A 22,107-nucleotide genomic window follows, 5' to 3' on the forward strand; every position below is an offset into this window, starting at 1 on the left:
TTCTGTAGTTAAGTCCCTTTTGCACTTCTTTTTATTTCCGTGATAGCTTGGGGCAAATACAGAAAATTGTAGGAATTAGGTTTTTTTTTCTGTAAAATGCCTGAATTATCATGTATCTGTGAAAGGCAGCTAGTTCTGTGATCCATAGAATAATTTCTGTAATACTTTTGCTGAGAGCAAGAACAGTGTCAAAAGTAGCATTGTGATCGGTGTTTGAAAGCCACCTTGGGATGAATGGGTCAGGCAGCTTCAGGAGCTTTCGGAGATGGTGGCACAGCTTTTATTTTGCAGTCTGTCCCACTAAGCTTAGGATAACCCAGACATACTAGGATTGGAGCTCTAGTAATGACGTTAGTGAAAATATGCTGGTCTTGGTGATCCTACTACCCCTTGGAGAATTGTCAGGTGCTGTTTCTGTACCACAGGCAGATGATGGTGAGTATGATGGCTTCCTCTGTGATCTGGAGTGTTTTGTCTCGGTATGCCTTACAAAGCTGAGTCTAGGAGGTATGGCTCAAATGTTGTGCAAGCAGCTGTCTCCGCAAGGCATCGAGTGTAGCTGGCTAGGATCCCATTGAAAGACCTTTGTCAGTAATGCGCCTGCTGCCCTGTGCTCAGAGTCCATCCTTTTTCTTATGGTGGGAGATGGTCAGGATAAAGAGGCTTCTTCCTGCTGTATGGAAACACTTTAAATCTCTGAAGGTCTCAGCCTGAGCCTGTTCTCTGAAGCAGGCTCCCCAGTGCAGCGGGTGAAGGCGAGTGGGGGTGGCTGGTCATTCAGGCCGTTCAAGTAGATGGAAGCAGGGGTGGGGGGAAAGGCATGCCTTGCTGCTTCATCACTGCCTTCATGCCACAAGAAACTAGTTTATTTCCCAGCTTTGCGTGTGGCTCCCTGGTCTGGCTCTTCACGGTGGGAAAATCTGTAGAACAAGAAATATGGTAGAATGGAGAAGACTGATGGAAGCAGGGGAAAAGAGGAAGGAAGCTGTAAACATGACACGTGCAAGAGGACAATTGTATATACCGAGAAATTTGGATCTACCTTTGATGCTTCTATCCATCTATAATGCCAGAGCTCATGTGACAATTACTCTTCATTTTCTGTTTTTCCAACCCGATTGAAGAACATAAGATACTCTGCTCCAGCATTTGAAGGTATTACCCTAAGAAGAATAAAAATTAGTTCAAAAATTGCAAAAATGAGAATAAAATTTAGTGCTGACCTTACTTAAGCAAGAAGACTGATGCTGCAGTTGCTCGTTGAAATAGATTGGTAACTTATCGTGCCTTTCCATCAAAAAGATAACCTCCCTTAAAAGGACAAGACATACACAAGGACCAGGTCATGTCCTTGGTGTGACAAAAGGCAAAAATACAAATTTCTAATTTCTCCCATTTCATCTGCTTTAGACATAACCCTCAAAGAACCTTGTTGAGACTTTACACAGGTATTTCAGAAGAAAAAAAAGTAGCAAAAACTAGTGTGCCCTTTAGCTAAGGAAATTCTGAGGAATTCTCTTCTGATCTGGATCCAGGTGATATTTCTACATCTCATTGGGTATATATTGATAATGTCATGCTGACATGAGCTGTACAAAACCTTCCACCTTCTTTTGCTGTGGTCTGGTTCAGGAAGCTGCAAGTCCATAAGGCATCATCGCTGATGATCCAGTCATTTCTTCTCCTGTTGTAAAAAAGGACCAGGTCGAAAAAGGAGGAAAAGGGAAAAAGGAAAAAAAAAAAAGCAAAGATCCAGGTTAAGCTTGATGAATGCAAACTCCATAGCTCTAGAAATCTCTGGATGGGAAGGGAGAGTGTGTGTGGGGGGGATGGGGCAATGGTTACCCTAATCTGGAAGAGCAGACTAAGTAGTGAGGCAGAAGTGATCTTGCTTTGGTGGTTTTATGTCAATGTCAGCATTAGCACAGCTATGAGGGATTGCAATTGTAACTTTGGAGAGCAGGCTTCGTGAGTCTTTGTGCATCAGCTCCACTGGCTATGCTTTGAAGTTATAAATCTGATGTTGTCTTGGCAATCTTCAACCAAATCTTTAACCTTGATGGGCAGCTAGGTTTTTTCAATATAATGAACAGATACAGGCAGTCTGGGCTGGGAAAGTTGTCTTCAAGTGTGATGAACAGGGTTTTGTCACGTGGGGTTTGCTTCAGTAGTTAGTACCAGTGCGTTTGAGCCTTCCACTAAAGCAGTCTTCTCTATGTGTGTCAGCAGCCCCTTGCCTTCTGGATAAAGAAATCTGTTTTAGATAAAGAAGTCGAACTGCAACAGAAATTTGCTGAGTAATGTGTACGTAGTCCCATTGTTCCTTTGAGAAGCCATGAACTGTGTGCTGCAGGAGCTCTGTGTTTCGGTGCGAACAGAAGTCTGCTGGGTCCTCCCTTGTGGTGAGGCTGGTGCTGAAGGGGTTGACCTCGAGTCTCCCCAATGCCTTCTGCCAGAGGCTCGAGGTAGGGCCATTCTCCCTGGCTGCAGTGTAGAGCACTTTTTTGCATCCTGCCTAGTCCAGACTGGCCCAAGGGCTACTGCCGGAGCTATATCCAGTTTAATTTGTTCAAAGGCTTGTCATTGCTTGGGGCCCCATTTGAAATCATTCTTCTTCTGCGTCACCTGATAGGGCTTACAATCAGTCTGTAATTTGGAGTGTGCATTCTCCAAAACCCCACAATGCCCAAGAAAGCCTGTGTTTCTTATTAGTTGGTGGAGACATAGCTGTTATTTGTTGATCACATCCATTGGGGTCTCATGACATCTGTCTTGCTGTCTTATTCCCAAAAACTGGATCTCCTGTGTGAGTGCCTTCACCTTACTTTCTTTTTTGGTAAAAGCAGCTTTCAGAAGGATTTCAACTGTGTTCTTCTCTTTCTCGAAGACTTCTACTGCTGTATTGCCCCATATGATGATGCCATCAATATATTGTGGGTGTTGTAGAGCTTCACCCTGTTCCAGTGCAGTCCGGATCAGTCCGTGGCAGATGGTAGGGCTGTATTGCCACCCCTGGGACAGTCGATTGCAGGTGCATGGGACAAGCAAACTGGCCTGCACTCTTCAGTGCTTACCAGGCCTGGGACTCTGAATTCAGTAAGAAAACTAAACCCTTCTCTTTATGTGAATGGGTGGGAGAACAGGAAAGAATACCTTCCTCTTTGAGCCTTTGACTTTACATCCATGTCTCCTGGAAGACAAAAAGGATGAGTTAAGGATAAGCGTGAGCTTTATGTTTTCATCCACCATGTATTTGGGTCATGCACTGTCAGCCTTTCTCATCAGCATGTTCTGAAATGGTTTTAGTTTGCATTATATTTAGACATGTGTTTTCTTTCTTGTACTTGGTGTGGGATATCTGTCACTGTTCACTTCACTGAAGGTTCCCTGCTTATAATCTGATATTCCCCCCACCTCCCAGTGCATTTGTACACTGGTAATTAATAGTCCACATTATAATGTGAAAAAGGGGAAATACATGGTAGAGTGAGACTACTTTATCCATCTAAGGAGAAATGAATTCTTTAAAGCGTCAGTCTGTTACGTGAACATCAGTAGCTGTTCCCCTGCCACATCCAATTCGAGTTTTGCAACTGTTCGAGTATTTCTGGTTTTAACTCCACCAGGGAGTGGTGATTAAAAGTCAGCTTGGTTTTAAGGTGGCTGAGGTGACTGTTTGACTAAGATGATAATTTAAATTTGTTTCCTTCTGTCTAGTCACAGGATGCAAGATATAGGTTACTGTGTAACTGGTTTATGAGTTATCCCTGATATTAGCACCTCTTGAAGCAGTGTTTGTGCAGCTGCAGCAGATGGTCAGGATGAGAGCCGAAGGAGATGGATTGGAGTGGAAGGCATCAAAGTGGGCACAGGCTGTGCCTGTGCTAGGATGAAATACCAGAGTACTTCAACCTAGCGTTAGAATAACTTCTGTTGATTTCCCACCACCACCACCCCAGTGTATCCAATGAGCATATACATACTATCTAAAGAACATGAAGCGAGAACCTGACTTAGAGTATATATGGGTATTTTAAGGAGTTAGCAGAGTTATCACCGAAGTAATACTGTGCATTAATGTTTAGTATATTTGTGTTTTTTTCCAGTAATTCCATGAGATAAATGGTATTGTTCCTGTGTTGCAGCCAGTGGGAGAAAAGAAGGAAGAATTTAATTGCTTTATGTTATGCTGTGAGTTGCTGGTGAAATTTGGTTGAGATGCTGGAGCTGTCGGTGTTAGGTTCGCTGCTGTAGTAATACCGTTAAGTACTGTAAAAGCCAACTGGAGAAGTCAATCTCTAGTCATAATTTGTGTTTTGGTGACCGATGGGATCTAGAGCCATCCCTGCTTCGACCGGTTGAAATCCGGCCCAGGCTGTAAGGCCCAGGGAGCCGCCCCGAGCCAGTGGTGGCTGCTTGTCCAAACGAGATGAGAGGATGAGGCCGTTCTGTTGGTTTGAAGTCTGAACTGTGCCATGTGTCACAGGAACCCCAGCCACGATTCTCCAGATAGTTATTCTTTATCACATGCTATCAAAAAGAAGTCAAAGTGGAGAATATTTGAGCTCTTGTTCCTACCAGGAGAGCACTTTTCTCTGTGAGATGTGAGGCATGTTGATGAGGTTGTGGTGACACCTGTATTCCTCTTTCACAAATTCACTCCATAGGATTTCAGGAGATACTTGAAAGCCTCAGAGGTCTCTCCCTACTTTCTCTCTTCATCCTTCAGGACAGAATAGGCCTGTCTTGGTGTACACCTAACGGACTTAGGCTTTAATCTGTTCAGAGGCTGGGCAGGCCCAGGGAAGGACTTGCTTTCTCGTTAACTACTAACTGGACAAATCGCCAACTGATAATTGTGTGAGATGTCACTCGTGTTTGTAAAGAGCTGGCTAATACTGAAGTATTTTTTTCCAGTCAGCGGGTGGCAGGGATGATAGGATTAATGATACTGCATCCTATTTAACACCTTTTTTTTTTTTTTTTTTTTAAGGCTACGTGGCTTAGAGGATTTAAAAGCGGAGTTCATAGCCATGTTCACGTTAGAAGCTCTCAGTGGTTCTTGTGGAGTTCCTTAAGCTTTAATTGTGGTGATAAGCAATGTGCATGACCCTCTGATACACAGAATATGAAATCCTCATTTTGACAGCAGCACCGCACAAAGTAGGTGTTTGCTTTATGCATTTAAGTATAAAATGTGTGGTGGCTGAAGAATTTTCTCCCCAAATATTTCCTGAAGTTGTCCAGGATTCTAGTAGGATCAGTGTATTAGTCTAGTATATTGGTCCTAGCTACTTAAGATGTGTGATTAGCAACCCTGTGATGCAAGTAAAAATTGGAATAGCTTCTATTTTTGAAGCTGCAAACTGTAGAGTAGTTGAGGAAGGAAAAACTGTGTGTGATGTGTAAATGTGCCCATAGGAGAAAGGAGTAATGTAGCAACAGCTGTGGAGTGAAGTTAACAAACATAGCTGTGCTAATTTTACTTGTTGAATTGCAGGTATGAATAAAAACAAACATTTCACTCATTTTTATCTGTTAGGCTATAAGATCCCTCATTTGTTAGGGCTCAGTTACAATGCATATTGCGGTAACGTCCCCAGGTTATCACGCATATAGTGAACTGAATTTATTTTAACAGCTTTTTTAGGTTGATACAAAATGGGAAAATAACATTGTTATTTTATCTGCCTAAGTTGGCTAAACTTTGGTTGAACAAAAGAGGGAACCGAGTTGCCTGCTCGGTTTCAGGTGTGTTTTGTTGGTGTTGCAAAGAAAATGGTACGGAAATGATCTTCCATCACAAACCTCTTTTGCAGTGTGGAGCAGGGCAGGTGTGTAGGTGGCAATGTTATGTTTACTTTTTCATTGTTTACATTGTTTTTACAGTATTCAAGGGGGATAGGCTTCCAACCATTCTGGATGATATATTGTATTATTGTAAGATCAGAAAATAAAAATGGAAGTTAATGTTGTCTTGCCTTTTACCACTGAAACTTTGGTAACGCAAGTAGGTAATTCTTGGATTTTGTGATGGATTTGTGGACCTTTGCTCTAGAGAGAAAATGTACTCAAAGGTGTCGATACTCTTGGTGGCAAAATAATTGGAATAAAGACTAATAAATGTGTGAAAGCTTTTACCTCTTTCCAGCTTCAATTGTTTTGGTTCGTCAGCTCCTGTATCCGTATATTAAGGTGTTCATTACAGTAACATTGTGAGAAAAGAGTTTTTCTAATTGTTTGCTTTTCTCTTGTTTCAGAACAGAGAGCTCCAGATTATGAGAAAGTTGGATCATTGTAACATTGTCCGATTGCGTTATTTCTTCTACTCTAGTGGAGAGAAGGTAAGAGTAAAAAACAAGGCAATGCCTCCAGGTAACCATTTGGGGTATAACTGAACTGTTTGAATTTCTAGAGACAGGAGCGTGAAGATAGGAGACGTGATAACATCAAGAAAATGCTAGAGCGGTGCCCAACAGATCATGTTTGAGCAAATCTTTTGCAGTATGTAAGTGTGTGGACTGTGAGTAGTATTATTGGTATAGCATAACAACAGCGTAACAGATTTGGATATTCACTGCTACTTTTAATTTGATGGAGCACAGCTGGCCTTCATTTGCACATTCTAGCACTATCTTTCCATATATGCAGATATGTTTTCTAGTATTCAGTGTTAACTATCCTGGATTTAAAGCACTTATGTGACTTTTCCCAGACTCTGTCTCTGTGTGCTTCTGTCCCCCTTCCTTCTGTGTCCGTTCAATATACAGGCTGAGTTTCAAAGCCCAGAGGAAAGAATAATGTCTGATTGTGTGATTTTATCATTTGTCAAAATGCTTATGCTCCAGAAAAAGGATCAGATAGCTGGATTTAATAAATCTCAAGTCATAGACACTGCTATCTGTTTTCTTTCAGTCTAGTTATAAAGGTTTCTTGTGCTTTTTAGAAAGAGGTTACAGGGTTTTATTTTAATGGGATGTAATAACGGTTTCCTTGCCTATGTATGTATCAGCATTTTATGAGTCATAGGAGAATAAGGATGAAATGGACCTCAAGATAGCATCTGGTCCAACTTCATGCTTAATGCATCATCATCCATGAAATTAACACCCACCCCCCCCACCCCCACCCCCCCCAAAAAAAAAAACACCAAAAAAACCCCAAAACCAAAACAAAACACAAAACACCAAAAAAAGAGTTCTTCTGGCCTAAGTGGGAGTTAATGTAAGCTATGAGGTGGGGAAATGGGCTAGATGACCTTCTGAACATCCTCTGATCTTTTTTACATAGTTATAAATTGTTATGCATTTTATATGAATATTTATATGGGTGTTATAGTTTTTCATTTTTTAAAGCGGATTACATCCTTACTTGTGTTCAGATGCCAGTACATATGGGTCCACAGTGCTGTAAAGGACTGTATATGAGAGCTGATAGCTACTGGAAGGCTATTAACTGCTGTTACCATGAAGTGGGTCAACAGAATGGAGAAGCAACCCACCCACTTCGTGGTCTTTGAAGCTAGAGAAGGAGCTGGCATCTCCAGGATAAGCTGTTGGCAGCAGGTCGCTGCAGTCTGGTGCAGTGCACAGAGGGATGACTGGAGAATGTTACTTCTCCGAGAGGTGCCTGGGGGGCACCTGGCACTGTGCCTTGTCTCTGCCAATGGAAAGCTTGCAAAACCAATTTGCAGAAATAAGGAGAAATGTGAATTAATTTTTTTTATTATTTTTTTCTGAATCAGCCCTTCCCCTTCCTTCCTTCCCCTTGCCTTGTGATAGCGAGCTTTTCCAGTGTTATGTGGCTATTGCTGTTTTGTTGGATGTGCAGTGTAGTTTTGTAAATTACACTGTACTTGTTTAGCATATAACCAGAAATTCCTCAAGCAGCATGAGTACCAGAAAATAAATACTGTGAAGTATGGCTTGGTTTGGGGGTTTTGTTTGTTTTGTTTGCTTTTTAACCAGTTTGTAACTTGGCTAGAGTGAAGTTAGCATTCCATGGGTCAAGCAGAAGACATCTGCCTTATCTAATGGCTTGAAACCTCTTGTAAACAGTGGAAGTGTTAAAACTTACCAAGAACGCTGTTCCAGGAGCCTTTGTGTAACAGTAACTTGAGTAAAACTCTTTTGGAAATCTTTAACTTGGTGTTGAGCTTGAGACTGGATTTTCCACTTTGCTGTTTCAACTCCACGTGGCTGATTCTTAGCAATGCTAGTTTTGTTTTTAAAAATGTGGCCTCTATCCATGACTAGCAATCTTAATGCTTCAGTGAGAAGTTTTCTTTCATGTTACTTTTCTGCTCTTCTCTCTTCATGCTTCTGCTCTGTGCCTTTGACATTTCCACTACTGCCCTGTTGCAAAATGGGACAAATGTGAACCAGTCCCTAGGGCAAAAGTGCACCCAGCAGAACATCAGCAGTATAATGTTGCAGTTCAGGTTGCAAGGTCTCTTTGCAGTTCAATACAAAATGATACATAATTAGCTTGCAAGTATTTCCATGTAGGTGGCAGCATGTGAAGGTAACTCTGAGTTTGGCTGCTGTTTCGGAAAACTTCTAAAGAGCAGCAAGCTGGTGCTCTGAAGCTCATCTAGGAAGGATGAATAATGTTTCATGTTTTTGTCAGTTTGGGAACCAATAATGTGTTTTCCTTCATATTACCCTATAATAAAGCTGGCTTTTTGGAGAGTGGAGGAAAAGGGAGGTAAGTGTAAGGTTCCATCTAGTAACCAGGAAATACGTGTAGGAAGCAGTTACAGATAGAGATGCTAGGTACCTTAAGCTTTATATAAACTGATTCTTGAAGCCAAGTCCAGTGGGAAGGGTAATGTAAAAATTTAAGGGACACATAGCAGAAAATGCGGTAGCAGTGATGAGTGGGGCTTGCAATTGCTGTCTGTCTTCATGAAGAACTTAACAGTCCACTGCCATTAATCTGCATTTATGCTGACTCAAGTCTAGCAGTGATGGGAGAATTTCAGAGGTAATTATTATATGGCTGATCCCTTTAATGAAATAGTTCACCAATGAACTTAATTTTGATACCTATATATCAAGCATTCTCTTGTATAGAGGTTTTCATGCTGCTGCTATCACTCTACCTCTTTGTTCTAGCTGGAGTGTTCCTTAGATTTCTTCCTTCTTTCCTGGAGCTTAGCACCAGCGTCTCTAAGCCCAGAGGCTTTTCTTTCTTTGCGGTTTTTTTTTGGGGGGGTAATATGCAAGAAGTTTAAATTTGTCCCATTTCAGAGGTACCTCAAAGGATTTCTCCAAATCCAGTGAGACTGGCACTCTTTGAAAGCTATGTGCCTAGTAGCCACTTTAGTTCATGTTAATTGCTAGGCATATTTAAGTGCTGGACACCCTGAAAAGTGATTTTATTCTAGCAAATCAGGGGGGTTAATTCTTGATTAGAATACTGGAAACAACAGAAAATAGCATCAAATAGAAAAACAATTCTAAATAACACTTGCTAGTAAGACTATTCCTTAGCTTTATCAAAGTTGTAGTTAGTTTGTAGAGATTTGGAGCGCTCTGTTAGCTTTTTCTGGGAGCTGTCCGTGGAACTGGCTGAAGTGTTGGAGCTTCCCTATCTTTTCTTTTTCCTTGTGATGAACTCTCCTTTTTATGTCTCTCATTTGCTTAAACTTCTTTCCTGGTTTTGCCAAAAGCAATCCAGCCTTAGCAGCATGGAAATCTTGTATCAAACATCAGCCTTTGACTGATTCCTTCTCCCTTGTCTTCTGTGACTGGGTGACTCCTGCTTGTCCGAGCATCTTTGAATTTGTGTTACCTTTATATAGGTACACCGTATATAGGGGGTGTGTGTGTGTATATATGCACATACATGTATGTGCACATATTTGTGTCTTTGTGTGTGTATATATTATTGTTCTGAGTACTGACTGTGTATTAATCATGTTTGACTAATGATTTCCAGTTTCAGAGCTCAAAGAGAGCGCATAATGTATATTAATATGACAGTTGACAGGCTTGGCATTCAGGTTGCTTCTATAAACTATTTCCTCCTCGGTTCTTTCTTTGTGTAAGTTTACAGACGTTTGTCAAACCTGTTCAATAACCCAGTTCTTTTGAAGGACTCTTCTTTAATGAATTTGCCAGAGCAGATTCTGATTTCTTTTTTTCTGAGGCTGTATGAGACATCTGATAGCAGGGCACAGAGTTTTGTAGCTGTAATGTGCTTTTCGGTAGTCCAAAACGTGTAGTTACAACTGGTGGAATGAACCAGAGGGGAAGGAACAACAACCAAATAATGGACTGAGTTGTGTACGGACAGTTCGCTTGGTGGAAGTAGTCACAAGTCTTTTCCATGCCTTAATTCTGTGATTTATGATTTTCTAGGTAATCCTTGGAGAAAATGGGCAGGATTATAGGCCTAGCCAGCTCTGCTGTGTTTGATAGTTTTGGTTTTCTGCTTTAGGATAAGGCAGATGCTTGAACAATATGCCTGGTTTGCCTGTCAGCTTGCCACTGGGAGATCAGACTGTATTAGGAAGACATAGATTTCTGGTTTGTTTTTTGCTATTTTTACTTAATTTCAGGGATTGCGTTGTATTTAGCATGATATATAAAAGTAAGTGTTGATTTACTGCAACAGGAGGAGATGGTCTTGCTGCTGCCCTTTTTAGCCTAATTCTGCTGAGAACCTTTTGAGCTGTGATTCAAGGGAGGGTGGACATGGACATACCAAGTGATCCCTCTGGCTCCTTTGCTGAGAGTATTCCCCAATGTTTTATAGTACAACCCAACTTCTTACATCAGTGGCTGCTGAATAAAATTACTCAGCTGTGTAAAACCTGAAGTGAGTTTCTAATTCTGTCCCCCTGCCCCACGCCCCACCCCCCCACCCTCCTTTCTGGTCTAGATCTCTGTGGTATTCCATAACTGCCAGATTTTCTTGTGTGGATGTTTTTGAGTTTGTAATTGTTTGTTCGATCCATATCTGTGCCCAAAAGAGGAAGAGGAGTCACTGGAGAGATTTGTTCCTGCATGAAATCATGTAAGAGTAAAGTAAATACAGTTTTTTGTTGAGTAATTGCATCTCTGGTTATGTAACTTCTCCCCCCTCCCTTTAAGGTGGCTTGGTATTCAGAGAAGTCAAAGAAAGCATATATGGAAGCACAGAAAGATCACAAACAGGCAATATGCTGACTCTCTTTTGGCGGCTGAGCTGGCCCTTCTGCATGCTCTAATTGATTTCTAGTCTTATTTAGCCTTAGCTGTAAGGGCATGCAGCCAAAAGTCCATGCCGACTCGGGATGGAAATTTACTCTCATAGACTTAGACTGAGGTTTAAAATAAACATGCAGGAGATACATGCTGAGCTGCACTATGAGCTGCTGTGCACTCTCTCACATGCGCTTTTGGCAGCAGTGTGTTAAACTGCAATGACGAAATCTGGGAGAAGGGAGCAATCAGCTTGTTTGCAGGTTTGGGCTTTGCTGAACAATCAGTGTTTCTCCAGGTTCATATCCCTGTTAGGAAGAGCTGTATCTTCCACCTTCAGAGAGGCATGAACGTCACCTTCCTTTCTTGCAGGAGTGTTCAGATAAGTGCTCACATAAGCACCGTCCATTCTGTTCCCTGTTAAAATGGAGTACTTATAGTTGAACTGTTTGGTTTCTTAATTGAACTTTAAAAAAAAAAAAAAAGGTCTTGCACAAAAAGTTCAATTAACAGAGCCCTGAGCCCAATTTCAAATTGACAGAGCCTGTGTGAATGTTTTGCACCAGCCTAGTAATGTGCTGAAGGGCCATCACTAGAGATGAATTTAGTCACTATGATCCATTTAATCCTTGGCAGATCTGCTGTGCTGTCAACAAAGGAGCAATTAATGCCAATTATGAGGAGTTTTGTGATGTTGGTATCTCTGTAGTCCTTGCCTCAGGCCTGCCAAGCTCATTTCAAAAAGGGCACCAGTCATCAGATAATGATTATCAGTTACTGCTGTTAGAGCTTGCAACATGCTGGGAATTTTCTTAGTTGTAGTTAAGAGCAGTCTCTGGGTTTGAGTAGGTTGTGTTAACAGAAATAGCAGTTCTGTCTGTCTGCAGGAGGGCTTTGCAGGAGCGGAGTAGGCAGCAGTGGCTACATCCTCAATGTGGTAGATATGTGCAGTGGAAATGGGAGGCTCCATGATTTCTCTCTAGACCAGTGAACCGTCCAGTACGTCTGGTTAGTCACTCTTCTGTTCTCAAGTCACTCCTCTGCCAGCTCTAGCCACTGCTCTCACCTTCCTGTTTTGGATGGGTGTTAGGAAAGCCCTTGTATCGTTTGTCCTGAAGCAGGCATGTAGTTTGAACTTTTATTTTGTATTATCTTGCCTAATTTGTTGTCATGGATATATCCTGATTCAGAAATTTCCACTCAGTCTGGAATATAGTGTACAGGCAAGAAAATAGTAGATCTCCAAAGACTCTGATTTTCATTTTCATGGTAAGGTATGCAGGACAGCCCAATGATCTCGACATTATATGTTAATTTGCATCTTCCAACAGAGTTATCGCCAGCTTATGGCACAGTCCCTGCTTGGGACCTGTGGTTCAGCTATCCACAGATCACGTGTGTCAGAGATCACAAGTTGGTTCCACCTTCCAAATGTTAGGCCACTGTTTCCAACTTCACAGAACTATTTCTTCTTGGAAGTACAGCTAAAAGCTTAAGGACTTTACAGGGCGTAAAATAAACAGGAATCAGCAGGCATTCCCAAATTCTTTTAATAAGTGAAGTTTTTTTTACCATAGTCTCTCTTTAGAGGGGAAAGCAGTGACAGAAAATGTCTTTTCTTTTTCTTTTTGGTAATGAAGAGGAAAGACTTAGTGCACCACCTAAGAACGTAGACTCTTTCATTGATCAAACATAGACTGTGCAAGCCAACTGTCTTGGAACAAGACCCAGGAAGGTTCTTAAATCTGAATTATATTGGGAGGTTTGACTTCTGCCCTTATGCTCCCACCAGAGCTGACCCAGGTGGCAGTTCCTACCTACATCAGACTGTTATGCTGAAGAGTAATGAGCATTGCAGAACAATCTGGTAAGTTTTGACAAGTAGGTGTAGAAACAGAAGTCCTGGGACAGATCTCAGTTCTCACACTCAGTCATGAACAGTGAGTGAATAGGAAAGGAGGTATTTTGCCCAACATTTGTAGTACCAGTAGAAAGTATGAGTATCTTTCTGAACTTTGGGCTGTCCTGCATACCTTACGATGAAAATGAAAATCGGTTGACTCTTCAGCTGCTCTTACTCCTCTGAAGTTATCTGTGTGAAACTGCAGCTATACCTCTAGGCTCATGGCTCCTTTACAATGGTGGCAGCCACAGCTCTGTTTTGAAATAAATATGTTTGTAAACTGCAAGTAAAAACAGGCACGTGTGGCCACTGGATGTCACCATTCCTTCATACAAATAAAGTCAGCTACAACATTTTTTGTATTTCCAAATTTTCCATTGTATCATGGCTACTCAGTAGTTAGAGTAGGAAGGCTGCAAATACTCACTTTGTCTTTGGAAGCAGGTCCAAAGTCTTTGTATCTATGATGTACTGTGTCAGCCTTCAAGATTAGAGGAGGAAGGTGGGTGTCTCATGGTGCTTGATAAGGGTGTGTGAAGCATGTGCTGTTTGTAACTTGAAGAAAAAATGAAACAACTTTTTTTTTTTTTTTTTTTAGAATCTAGGGCAAAAACTGTGATTTTGAACCTTGTATGTTGTCTAAATCTAGGCGGCTAAGCCAGGGTGAAGGGCATATCTTGCCTCATGCTGACATTCTGGTGTTTAAGTAATGCACTCTGAAAGAAGGCGTAATCCACGTGAAATGCTAAAATCCATTTCCTTGCTTTCCAACTCTTAAGTTAAATCCTTCAGAGCCTTTTGACAGAACCCTTGCATAGCTGCCATCCTGTCAGTAACAGCTCCATGTGTAGCACCTACCTCTGAAACATCACTGGTGGGGTGCTGCCATATGGTAAAGAAAATATGGTCCCCTTGAGTAAACTGACTGGCTTATTTACCATATAGCCCAAAAACCGATGCCATGGGATAATGTCAATAAGGAGAAGTGCGTTTTGGAGCATATTCCTTAATTTTCAGTTGATTGCTTATCTGTGTGAGTTTTAGCTTGAATAGGTGGGTGAATTGAGTTTATTCAGAGTGCAGTTCCACTTTTATTTCTCTAAATGCAAAGTCAGTTTAAGAAACTTCTGTATTGTTCATTTCCTCTCAGTTGCACTCATATAGTGGATCACGTGGAGTCTGTCTGAAAACTAGCTCGATTAAATGATCTGGGATTTAAAAATGAAATATATATGTAAAAGCAAAAAGCAAGTGCAAACCAGAACCACCACTGCGCTGTTACTGATCTGCCAGGAGATGAAAACTGAAATGAGCATGTTCATCACTTGCTAAATGCTGACCAGTAAAATTCAGTCACCTGAGAAGAAAGAGCACCCAGAATAGTTTCTTTACCTTTTTATCCTATTACTTGAAACTCAGAGAAATTTTCCTTAGATTCCAGGTGGGACTGACAATTCGGGAGAACTTCTAACATCTTAATAGATGGTGACATATTCTTCAGAGTTCACTCTGTGATTTCTTTTTTTCCCTTTGACCCTCAGTCTGGCATTTGGATGTACGACCTCCCTGGTTTCTGTCATCGTGTTGGTGGTAAATTGGGGAAATGGTTGGCCTGTGACTCAGTAACGTTGAACATGCAGTTTTATACATGTATGTTGTAAATGTAGTGTGAATGGAGAAATTTAATGAAAGCTGGTATAAACCACACAGGATTGATTTGAGGTTGCTGAGGTGAGGGGAAGATCATATAGAAGGAATATCTGAGCTTCCCCTGCAAGGAACAATCCAGATGAGCGAATATTTGAATTCAATAGCTGTTGCTTTATATAGGCCACAGTTAAGCTCAACTGGATGGTGCTTAAAACACACTGAAGGAGAGAAGAGTTTTAAAAGTGGAGATTGAGACCTCTGTGCAGCATTCCTGTGTTGGTAGGGCAATGTTTTCCATTTCTCAGAGTCTTCAGCCACATACTGTGTAACGCTCATGTGCTAGAGTAGTTTGTGTGCTTGCAACCTGTTTTATCTGCAATTCCTGATACAAGTTTAAAAAAAAAAAAAAAGTTGCTAGAATGTTTTGGCTCTTGTGTCCTAGTCTGTCTCATGCTTTTGTTATGGTTTAGTCTGTATTAGTATTTACTTATATGAAGTGTTTCCAGCCAAAGTGAAGCGGTGCCTGAATTGCAGGTTCTCGAGAGGTGCAGAGCGGTTCAGTGGCAAGGTGGGAGTTATTTCACTGTGGCTCACTTTGGAGCAGTGTTTGTCAGCTGAGGATTTATCTGCCAGGTGACAAAGAGCAGCTTCTAAACATTGGAGGCAATTGCAGGTTCATGAACCGCATTGCTAAAGTCAAAATCCTAATGAAATACATTGAATCCGGTATTTCAGGATCTGGCTTCCTGCCCTCCCCCTTTCTTATTTTAAAGAGTACATGGTCATAACCTTAGCAGCAAGCACAGCGGAACATGAGTGCATGTAACTTTTGACCTGCTGAAGAAAGCTAATAATCTCTTCAATCCCAAAGTCTATAAGAAGTGAGTTACTTTAATGACATCTTGTTGCTTTGTCATTTATATGATGCAGTTTCCTCTGGACTTTTCTGCTCTCTGCAGAGGCATTTCAGAGGTGCTCTGATGGTTAGGTTACCTTCGTTTGTTCCCAGCCCAGCAATTTTGAAACAGCAGTGTGGAAACAAGTCACATGTGGAATACATGGTAAGGTTTGAAAAAGGCTTCCTGTAATGGAAAGATAAGCCTTGATCCTCCTGCTTGATCCTCAAGCAATTGCCCTCATTTGGCAAGCTCTTTGCGCTGACCCTGTTTCCTATTGCAATACATCTGGGTCACTGGAAAAATATGTTTAGGAGGAATGCATGGGGTAGGCAACCCAGGTTACGTCATCCTCGGAGCTTGTCAGGCCATGACTGCTTCCCAGCTTGTCCTCAATCTTGGTCAGGGGAATCCAGGTAATTTGGATGTGATATTCATCCAGTTTATATTCACAGAGAAGCATGAGGGCTCTTAAAAAGTGTATTCTGAGTGTTTGTCAGATTTGTGCCAGGTGACGTCAGGAGGAGGTAGGTCAGAACACTTGAATCATCTTTAATTCATGAAAGTAGTCATTTAGAGCACTTCTGAAGTGTCAGTTGCTTGTGGTAGGAGTGGAATATGCAGCTACTTACATACATAACACCATAAGCCTTGCCTTTAGAGTTGCATATTAAGGTTTTGGGTACGTCAAATGGTACACCAAAACTTGTTTGTTGGCTGGGGGAAAGGTGTTCGTGTGCCTTCATGTTCTAGGTGATAATGTGCGATACGTGTTTACACAGGAGGAATACCACGCAAAACCCGTGTTGTTTGTTCAAGTGCTGTGGGTAGCATCAAAACTCCTAAGCGTTGGTGGGTGAGGGCAAAACCTCCATCTCCAACTCAGGTGCCTTGAGGTTTTTTGTACTTGTGTCATGTCATGCCATTGAATTAGTTCCATTTCCAAAAGAACATAAGATATAAATGGAAGAGAGAAAAGCAAAGCAAAGGTGGTATGAAGTGTAACTCTTAAAACTCGCTGTTGTGAGGTAGCATAGATGGGGTTTTATGGTCACATGTATTACTGTTTTACATGTCTCTTTTTGCCTGTTACTATGAGAGGATAATGAAATCACTATAATTCCATTTTACTCACATTTTTTTCACTCTCTAACCTCTCATGTAAATCTTTTTGATACATGGCATATGAATCCTCAAATGAAAGTAATCAACCTTAGTTAGTAACAGAGTACTCTGTGCAGTGACTTGCTACCAGTAAGACTTTCCCATCCTCCAGGAGGCAAGCATTCAACTTATTCATCAGGTTGTATCTGCACTGAACGAAACAGAATTCATATTCATGCGACTGTTTTCTCTCTTGGTGTACAAGTTGCCTTACCAGGCATAAGTTAACTTTGAAAATTCAGGACATTTATTTTCCTTATCTTATAACTAATACCTTGAAGGCTCTGACCTAAGAAGATGTCATGGTGGATTTTTATTGGTTTGAAGTGAGAGTCAGGGAAAGAACTTCTCTTGTTGCAGAAGGGAAAGTGCTAAAATAAAAGTACATTGGTTTTTTGCATATATTTGCATATCCATGGAGTTCCAGAGCTATCTGGGTTTTCCTCTGTACTGCTGGTAGTTGTCCCTCCTCATCCATTTCAAAAAGTTTGTTCTCCAGCCTGGTCCCCAGATCCCTTATGTTGTTACGCAGTTCCTGGGATGGCACTGGGAGAGGCACAACACAGGCAGGGTTTCAGAGGCGGCTGCTCCTTGTCTGTGCTGCAGAAATACCATAAAAGCAGAAACAAGTAAGTGGGCCATTGGCATTTGCTTAATGCTGGTGTTATTACCACTGTCACTTAAGCAATGCTATTAAAAAAAGAGCATCCTTTTTGTAGGGAAGAGTGTAGGCAGGGCCTTGCAAGGTGACATGGCCTGTTAGGAGGTATTGGTAAGAATTATTAAAATGTCCTGAAAATATGAGCATTTATTGCCAAGTTATGATGAACAGAGATCCTGAATTCTGGGTCTCTAACAGCGCACAAACCCAGCAGTTCTTTGCATATTGGGTTTTCAAGGTGTGTATTTCTGTGTGTGTTTCCATGTGCTCATTGGAGACTGCGGCTCTTGGAGGCAGGTGAGGAGAACTGAGCACTGTGAGGGTAACAGACCATGCTGTGCTTGAAGTGATGTGTTAAGTCGCATATTAAATTGAGGTGGAGGGCAAAAACAAAAACCCAAAACCAAACACATCACATTATTCAATTGCTGGAGCTAAATGACGTCTGGTTTCGGGCATTAAGATACATAGCCAGGGGACCTGCTGACAAGGGACTCCAGTTGAAGACCTGGGAGTTCTGTACTGCTTCTATCTGTATAGTCTCTATGCATTGCCTTTCTCTAGAGAAAGATCTAGCTACAGCAAGCGCAGGAGAGGTTACTTTTGGTTAATTCACCTCACTTTCAGAAATATTTTTTCGGGTTGATACAGTTAATTATACCCACCTCCGCACCCCCCAACATTAAATGTGTTCACAGTCCAGATAGAATTCGTACAGAAGACTGCATTAAAATATCAGAAGTCTTTTTAAGACCTGTTTTACTGCCGAAAATGCTGTTCCACAATTAGGCACTATGTGATTATAGTACTTTGTCACTTCATTCCTCTTTGTTCCTTCTTTCCTTCGCTAACGTATTTTGTAATGAAGTACCTTATTGAAAGCTACTTTTGTTGCTTCTCTGTTACGTTCACCCAGACCTCTAACCTGATCCTAGATCTTAAAAGTGATACTGGAGTCTTTGGTTTAGACCTGTTGCCATGAATAAGTTTGTATGTTTAAGTTGGATATAACTGGGGCATCATAAGACGTGTAAACGGAATGGTTACAAACGTGAGCACTGGCTTATTGTCTGTGGATGATTAATATGTATTATTAATAGCTAAGAATTTAGTGAGAGCAAAGTAACATTTCTAACAGGTTCAGGGCGTTTAAACTTTTTTTTTTTTGATATGTGTAGTTGTTAAGTGAGTCTGGGACTTTTAAATTTGCGCTACTTGGGTTTTGGCGGGTGAGGGTCTAATGAGTTAATAGACTGCTCTAAATAATTATGCAGATGTCACCTTGAAATATCTTTTAACGAAAATATTGACTGGGCAGAACAATTATATCCTTGTCCCCATTTGTAATCCGAAAATGCCTTATGTTTGAGAGCATATTAATTAATGTGACCTTAAATATAAGTTTGACTTAAGTATTAGTGCACAATTGGAAAGCCTGAAGGACAAACAGCGTGGCAACAGTTCACATTCCCACTGAAGACATACACTTAAAATGTCCACAGCTTTCTCATCCTGTTGGCTTCTCTGAATGCTTTAATTGTACTTCGTGCTTCACATCTATTGCTGACTTTTTTTTTTTTTTTTTTCCTCTTTATTCTCTTTCAGAAAGATGAGGTGTACCTCAACTTGGTGCTGGACTATGTTCCTGAAACAGTATACAGAGTTGCCAGACATTACAGTCGGGCCAAACAGACACTCCCTATGATTTATGTCAAGGTAGGTAACTGATAGATATGGTTAGATGAAGAAGGATATTAAAGGAATAGACTCTGTGGATACCTCTTCTCTGGCATAATTAGTTTTCTGACATTCTTAGGAGCCCTTACATCTCGAGGCAAGGAAAAAAAGAATTAGAATATTATTTGTTACAGTGAAGGAAGAATAGAGGCTTAAAGTAAGCACTCCGGATTTCTTGCTTTACAGAAATCTTCGAATGGGGGCAGGATGGGAGAGTGTTTTGTTTTTGAAGCAGCTTAGATAGAGACTGACATCAGCCAGGTTAGCAGGTTCAGTTTTCTGAGATGATGAAGACACAGTAGTACAAAGGTCAGGAACAGAAAGAGGATGTCAGAAGTGTAATATTCTCGTATCTGTTATCTTCTACTTTTCCTTGCATATCTATTGTGGACATGAAAGGCGTATTTTTGTCCCCATTTGGAGATCATTGGCTCTTGTCTTGAAAAGCTACATGGAGTAAGATACTTGTACGCACGTTGTAGCCTCAAAACCTCACTAAAGTTGTCTGCATCTTTTGTTTTTTACAAAGTAGTTCAAATAAGTAATTTTTTTTTTTTTGTCAAACATGGGACCCATCTCGGTCTCATAATTGTATTTCATATATTATGGTGACCACAGTCCACGTGCCAGTGAATGGTCATGTTTTCACATAGCATTAACTTGTTAACATGGCATCCAGGTAACATTAAGTGGAAATTTGCGACAAATATTCCTGATTCATATTGATTTCTCCAGACTCCTCTTTAAAAGTGTGTGATGCTTAACGTGAGGGTGGGCTTAAGAAAAAAACTTCAATTTGATTGAAAGATGATGAAAGTTACAAAGGTGAAAGCTACAAATAGTAATTATTCCAATAACAAAGTGTTGTGCCATAACTGCATATGCATAAATTGTAAATAGCATGTCTCAGCAGTAGGCAGCACTGGTGCTTGTGTTTTAAGAAAGCACTGAATTTTATCATACAGCAGTAACAATTTCTACTGCAAGGTCACTGGTCAGTTGGTGGAGCAGCGTGTCTTCAGGTTATGTGCTCCCCAGACTCTGTTAGCTTAGCTTTTGATAAATTGTTTACATACGTCTTTTGTCAGTACTCTAGCTCTAATTGCTCTTCATTATGGGAACTTGGGGAAAAATTGTCCTGACAGTTTGAGAGAAAATTCTGCTTGAACTCTTTTTACCTTGCTGGATGCTTGGGACTTTTGTTCTAGGTAGCCTGGAAGGCTGTTCTTATTTTTCTGGCAAGGCAAACCTTTCTCATAATCCTGTATTTAAAAAGATCATGTTACCTTGGTGTCGCTGAAGCTTTTGCAGTTTTCCGGGCATCTTGGCTACACAAAGGTCAGATCATACCTGTTCGTTCACTTCTGATTGATACCTAGGCAGGTAGAGAGCTGCTCTTCCCTGGCTAACAAAAAGACTGTTAAGGAAGTCCAGGGAAGCTTTTCTAGTGGTCTTTTTGTTAATTTTTATTTGTAACTTCTAACATGCTGTAAGAAATTCTTGGAAATTTTGGGTTTACTGTGTGGAGATGAAAGGTATACTTTCTAAATCCCACATGTGTTGACTTGCCTCCTCAAGTTAGAGCAGTCTTTTGCATAATTTTGCAATCCACTTGCACAATACATAACGTGTCTAGAACAGGCAATTCAGAAAATGTGTTTGCTTTTCTTTGTGCAGAGTTGTGGTTTTCAAAAACAAATACGAAAACTAAAGGCCTAAAGCCAAAATTCAAGTGATTCTCCTCCTGTTCCTACCTTCCCCACCAAATAAACAACAGGAAAAAAAAACAAAACAAAAAAAAACCAAACAACAAGGGAGGGAGAAAGTGTAAAAACAAAGATAGTGGTGAAAGTGAGGCAAACATGACCTGATATCAATATCTAGCAATTGCACCTGGCTTTACAGACCGTTAAAGGTGAACTGTGGAGAATGTGCTTAGAAAAGGAAAGCGTGGAGGTGCGTGTTCAGTACAGTGTCCTGCTGGGGCTTGATCTTAAATGGAACCTTGTGGGGGACACAACAAAGATAACAAATAACCTGGTAGCCTGTGGTCAACCTTGAAACAGAGCTTCCCGTGTCTTTATGACTGTATGTGCTATACAGTCCTAACTATATCTAGCAGCTCATTATTCTCCATAGTCAAAAGTGTGTAGCTCCAGTAGCTGGACATCCTCCCCTTGCCCTGTAATCTTGCTCTGTGAAGCTCTTGGCTCCCTAACATCTCCCCTTGCTGTATTCCCCCTTGCTAAGGTTAGCCAGCCTTGGAAAAGAGGCAGAGAAAACTCTCCCTCAGCATACTTGTTTGCTGTGCCTTGCATAAAATTATTCCAAACAGTTGTTTTTATCTGCCTGCTCTTTTTGTCCAGAGATTTGAAATTAAAATGAGTCTGTCCCCTCACCGAGAGAAACTGGGAGATTCACTCAAGTGACAGTCTGAGACACTACCATAGTCCTTGGGCAACTTTTAATATGTTGTTAATAACTTCATCAACTAAAGGGTTTTCTTCGGGGTTTTGGGGGGTGGTGTTTTTAGTTCTGTGGTTTGGGTGTTTGTTGTTAGGGGTTTTTTTTATATAACCTGGAATACTTCATTTCTATAAAGCGAACTGCAACACCTTTATTCTGTGTATGTTTTTTATGACTACCATGATTTATAAACGTTGTAAAGCTGGCACAATCTTTTTTTGAAGTTGTGCTTATTCTTGAAAGGACAAGTGAACAACTTTGAACTGCATGTGCAGGTGTGTGGCAAGGGGCGAGTGGAGAAGGTATGTGAATACCTTGCCCATCTTCATAGCACTAATGCATTCAGTGGGGTCTTTTTTGAGTGCTTTTGATTTTCTTTTCTAATAAAGAGTTTGTGCTAAATGAATTGTTTACCCTGTTTTGACTGGGAAAGCATGCCTT

The 22,107-nt window shown here is 40.9% G+C and overlaps 1 protein-coding gene across 4 annotated transcripts in view; it reads left to right on the forward strand.

Moving 5' to 3' along the window:
- GSK3B (glycogen synthase kinase 3 beta) overlaps positions 1 to 22,107 on the forward strand; it is a 157,022-nt gene that overhangs the window by 80,866 nt on the left and 54,049 nt on the right. For all 4 annotated transcript variants that reach the window (XM_055712463.1, XM_055712465.1, XM_055712461.1 and 1 more), the window contains exons 3-4: positions 6,261 to 6,344; positions 19,069 to 19,179. In XM_055712463.1, coding sequence (XP_055568438.1) covers positions 6,261 to 6,344; positions 19,069 to 19,179 — 195 coding nt within the window. The remainder of the gene's footprint in view (positions 1 to 6,260; positions 6,345 to 19,068; positions 19,180 to 22,107) is intronic.

The sequence above is a fragment of the Falco cherrug genome, chromosome 5 (assembly GCF_023634085.1).
Source record: "Falco cherrug isolate bFalChe1 chromosome 5, bFalChe1.pri, whole genome shotgun sequence".
NCBI classification, from domain to species: domain Eukaryota; kingdom Metazoa; phylum Chordata; class Aves; order Falconiformes; family Falconidae; genus Falco; species Falco cherrug.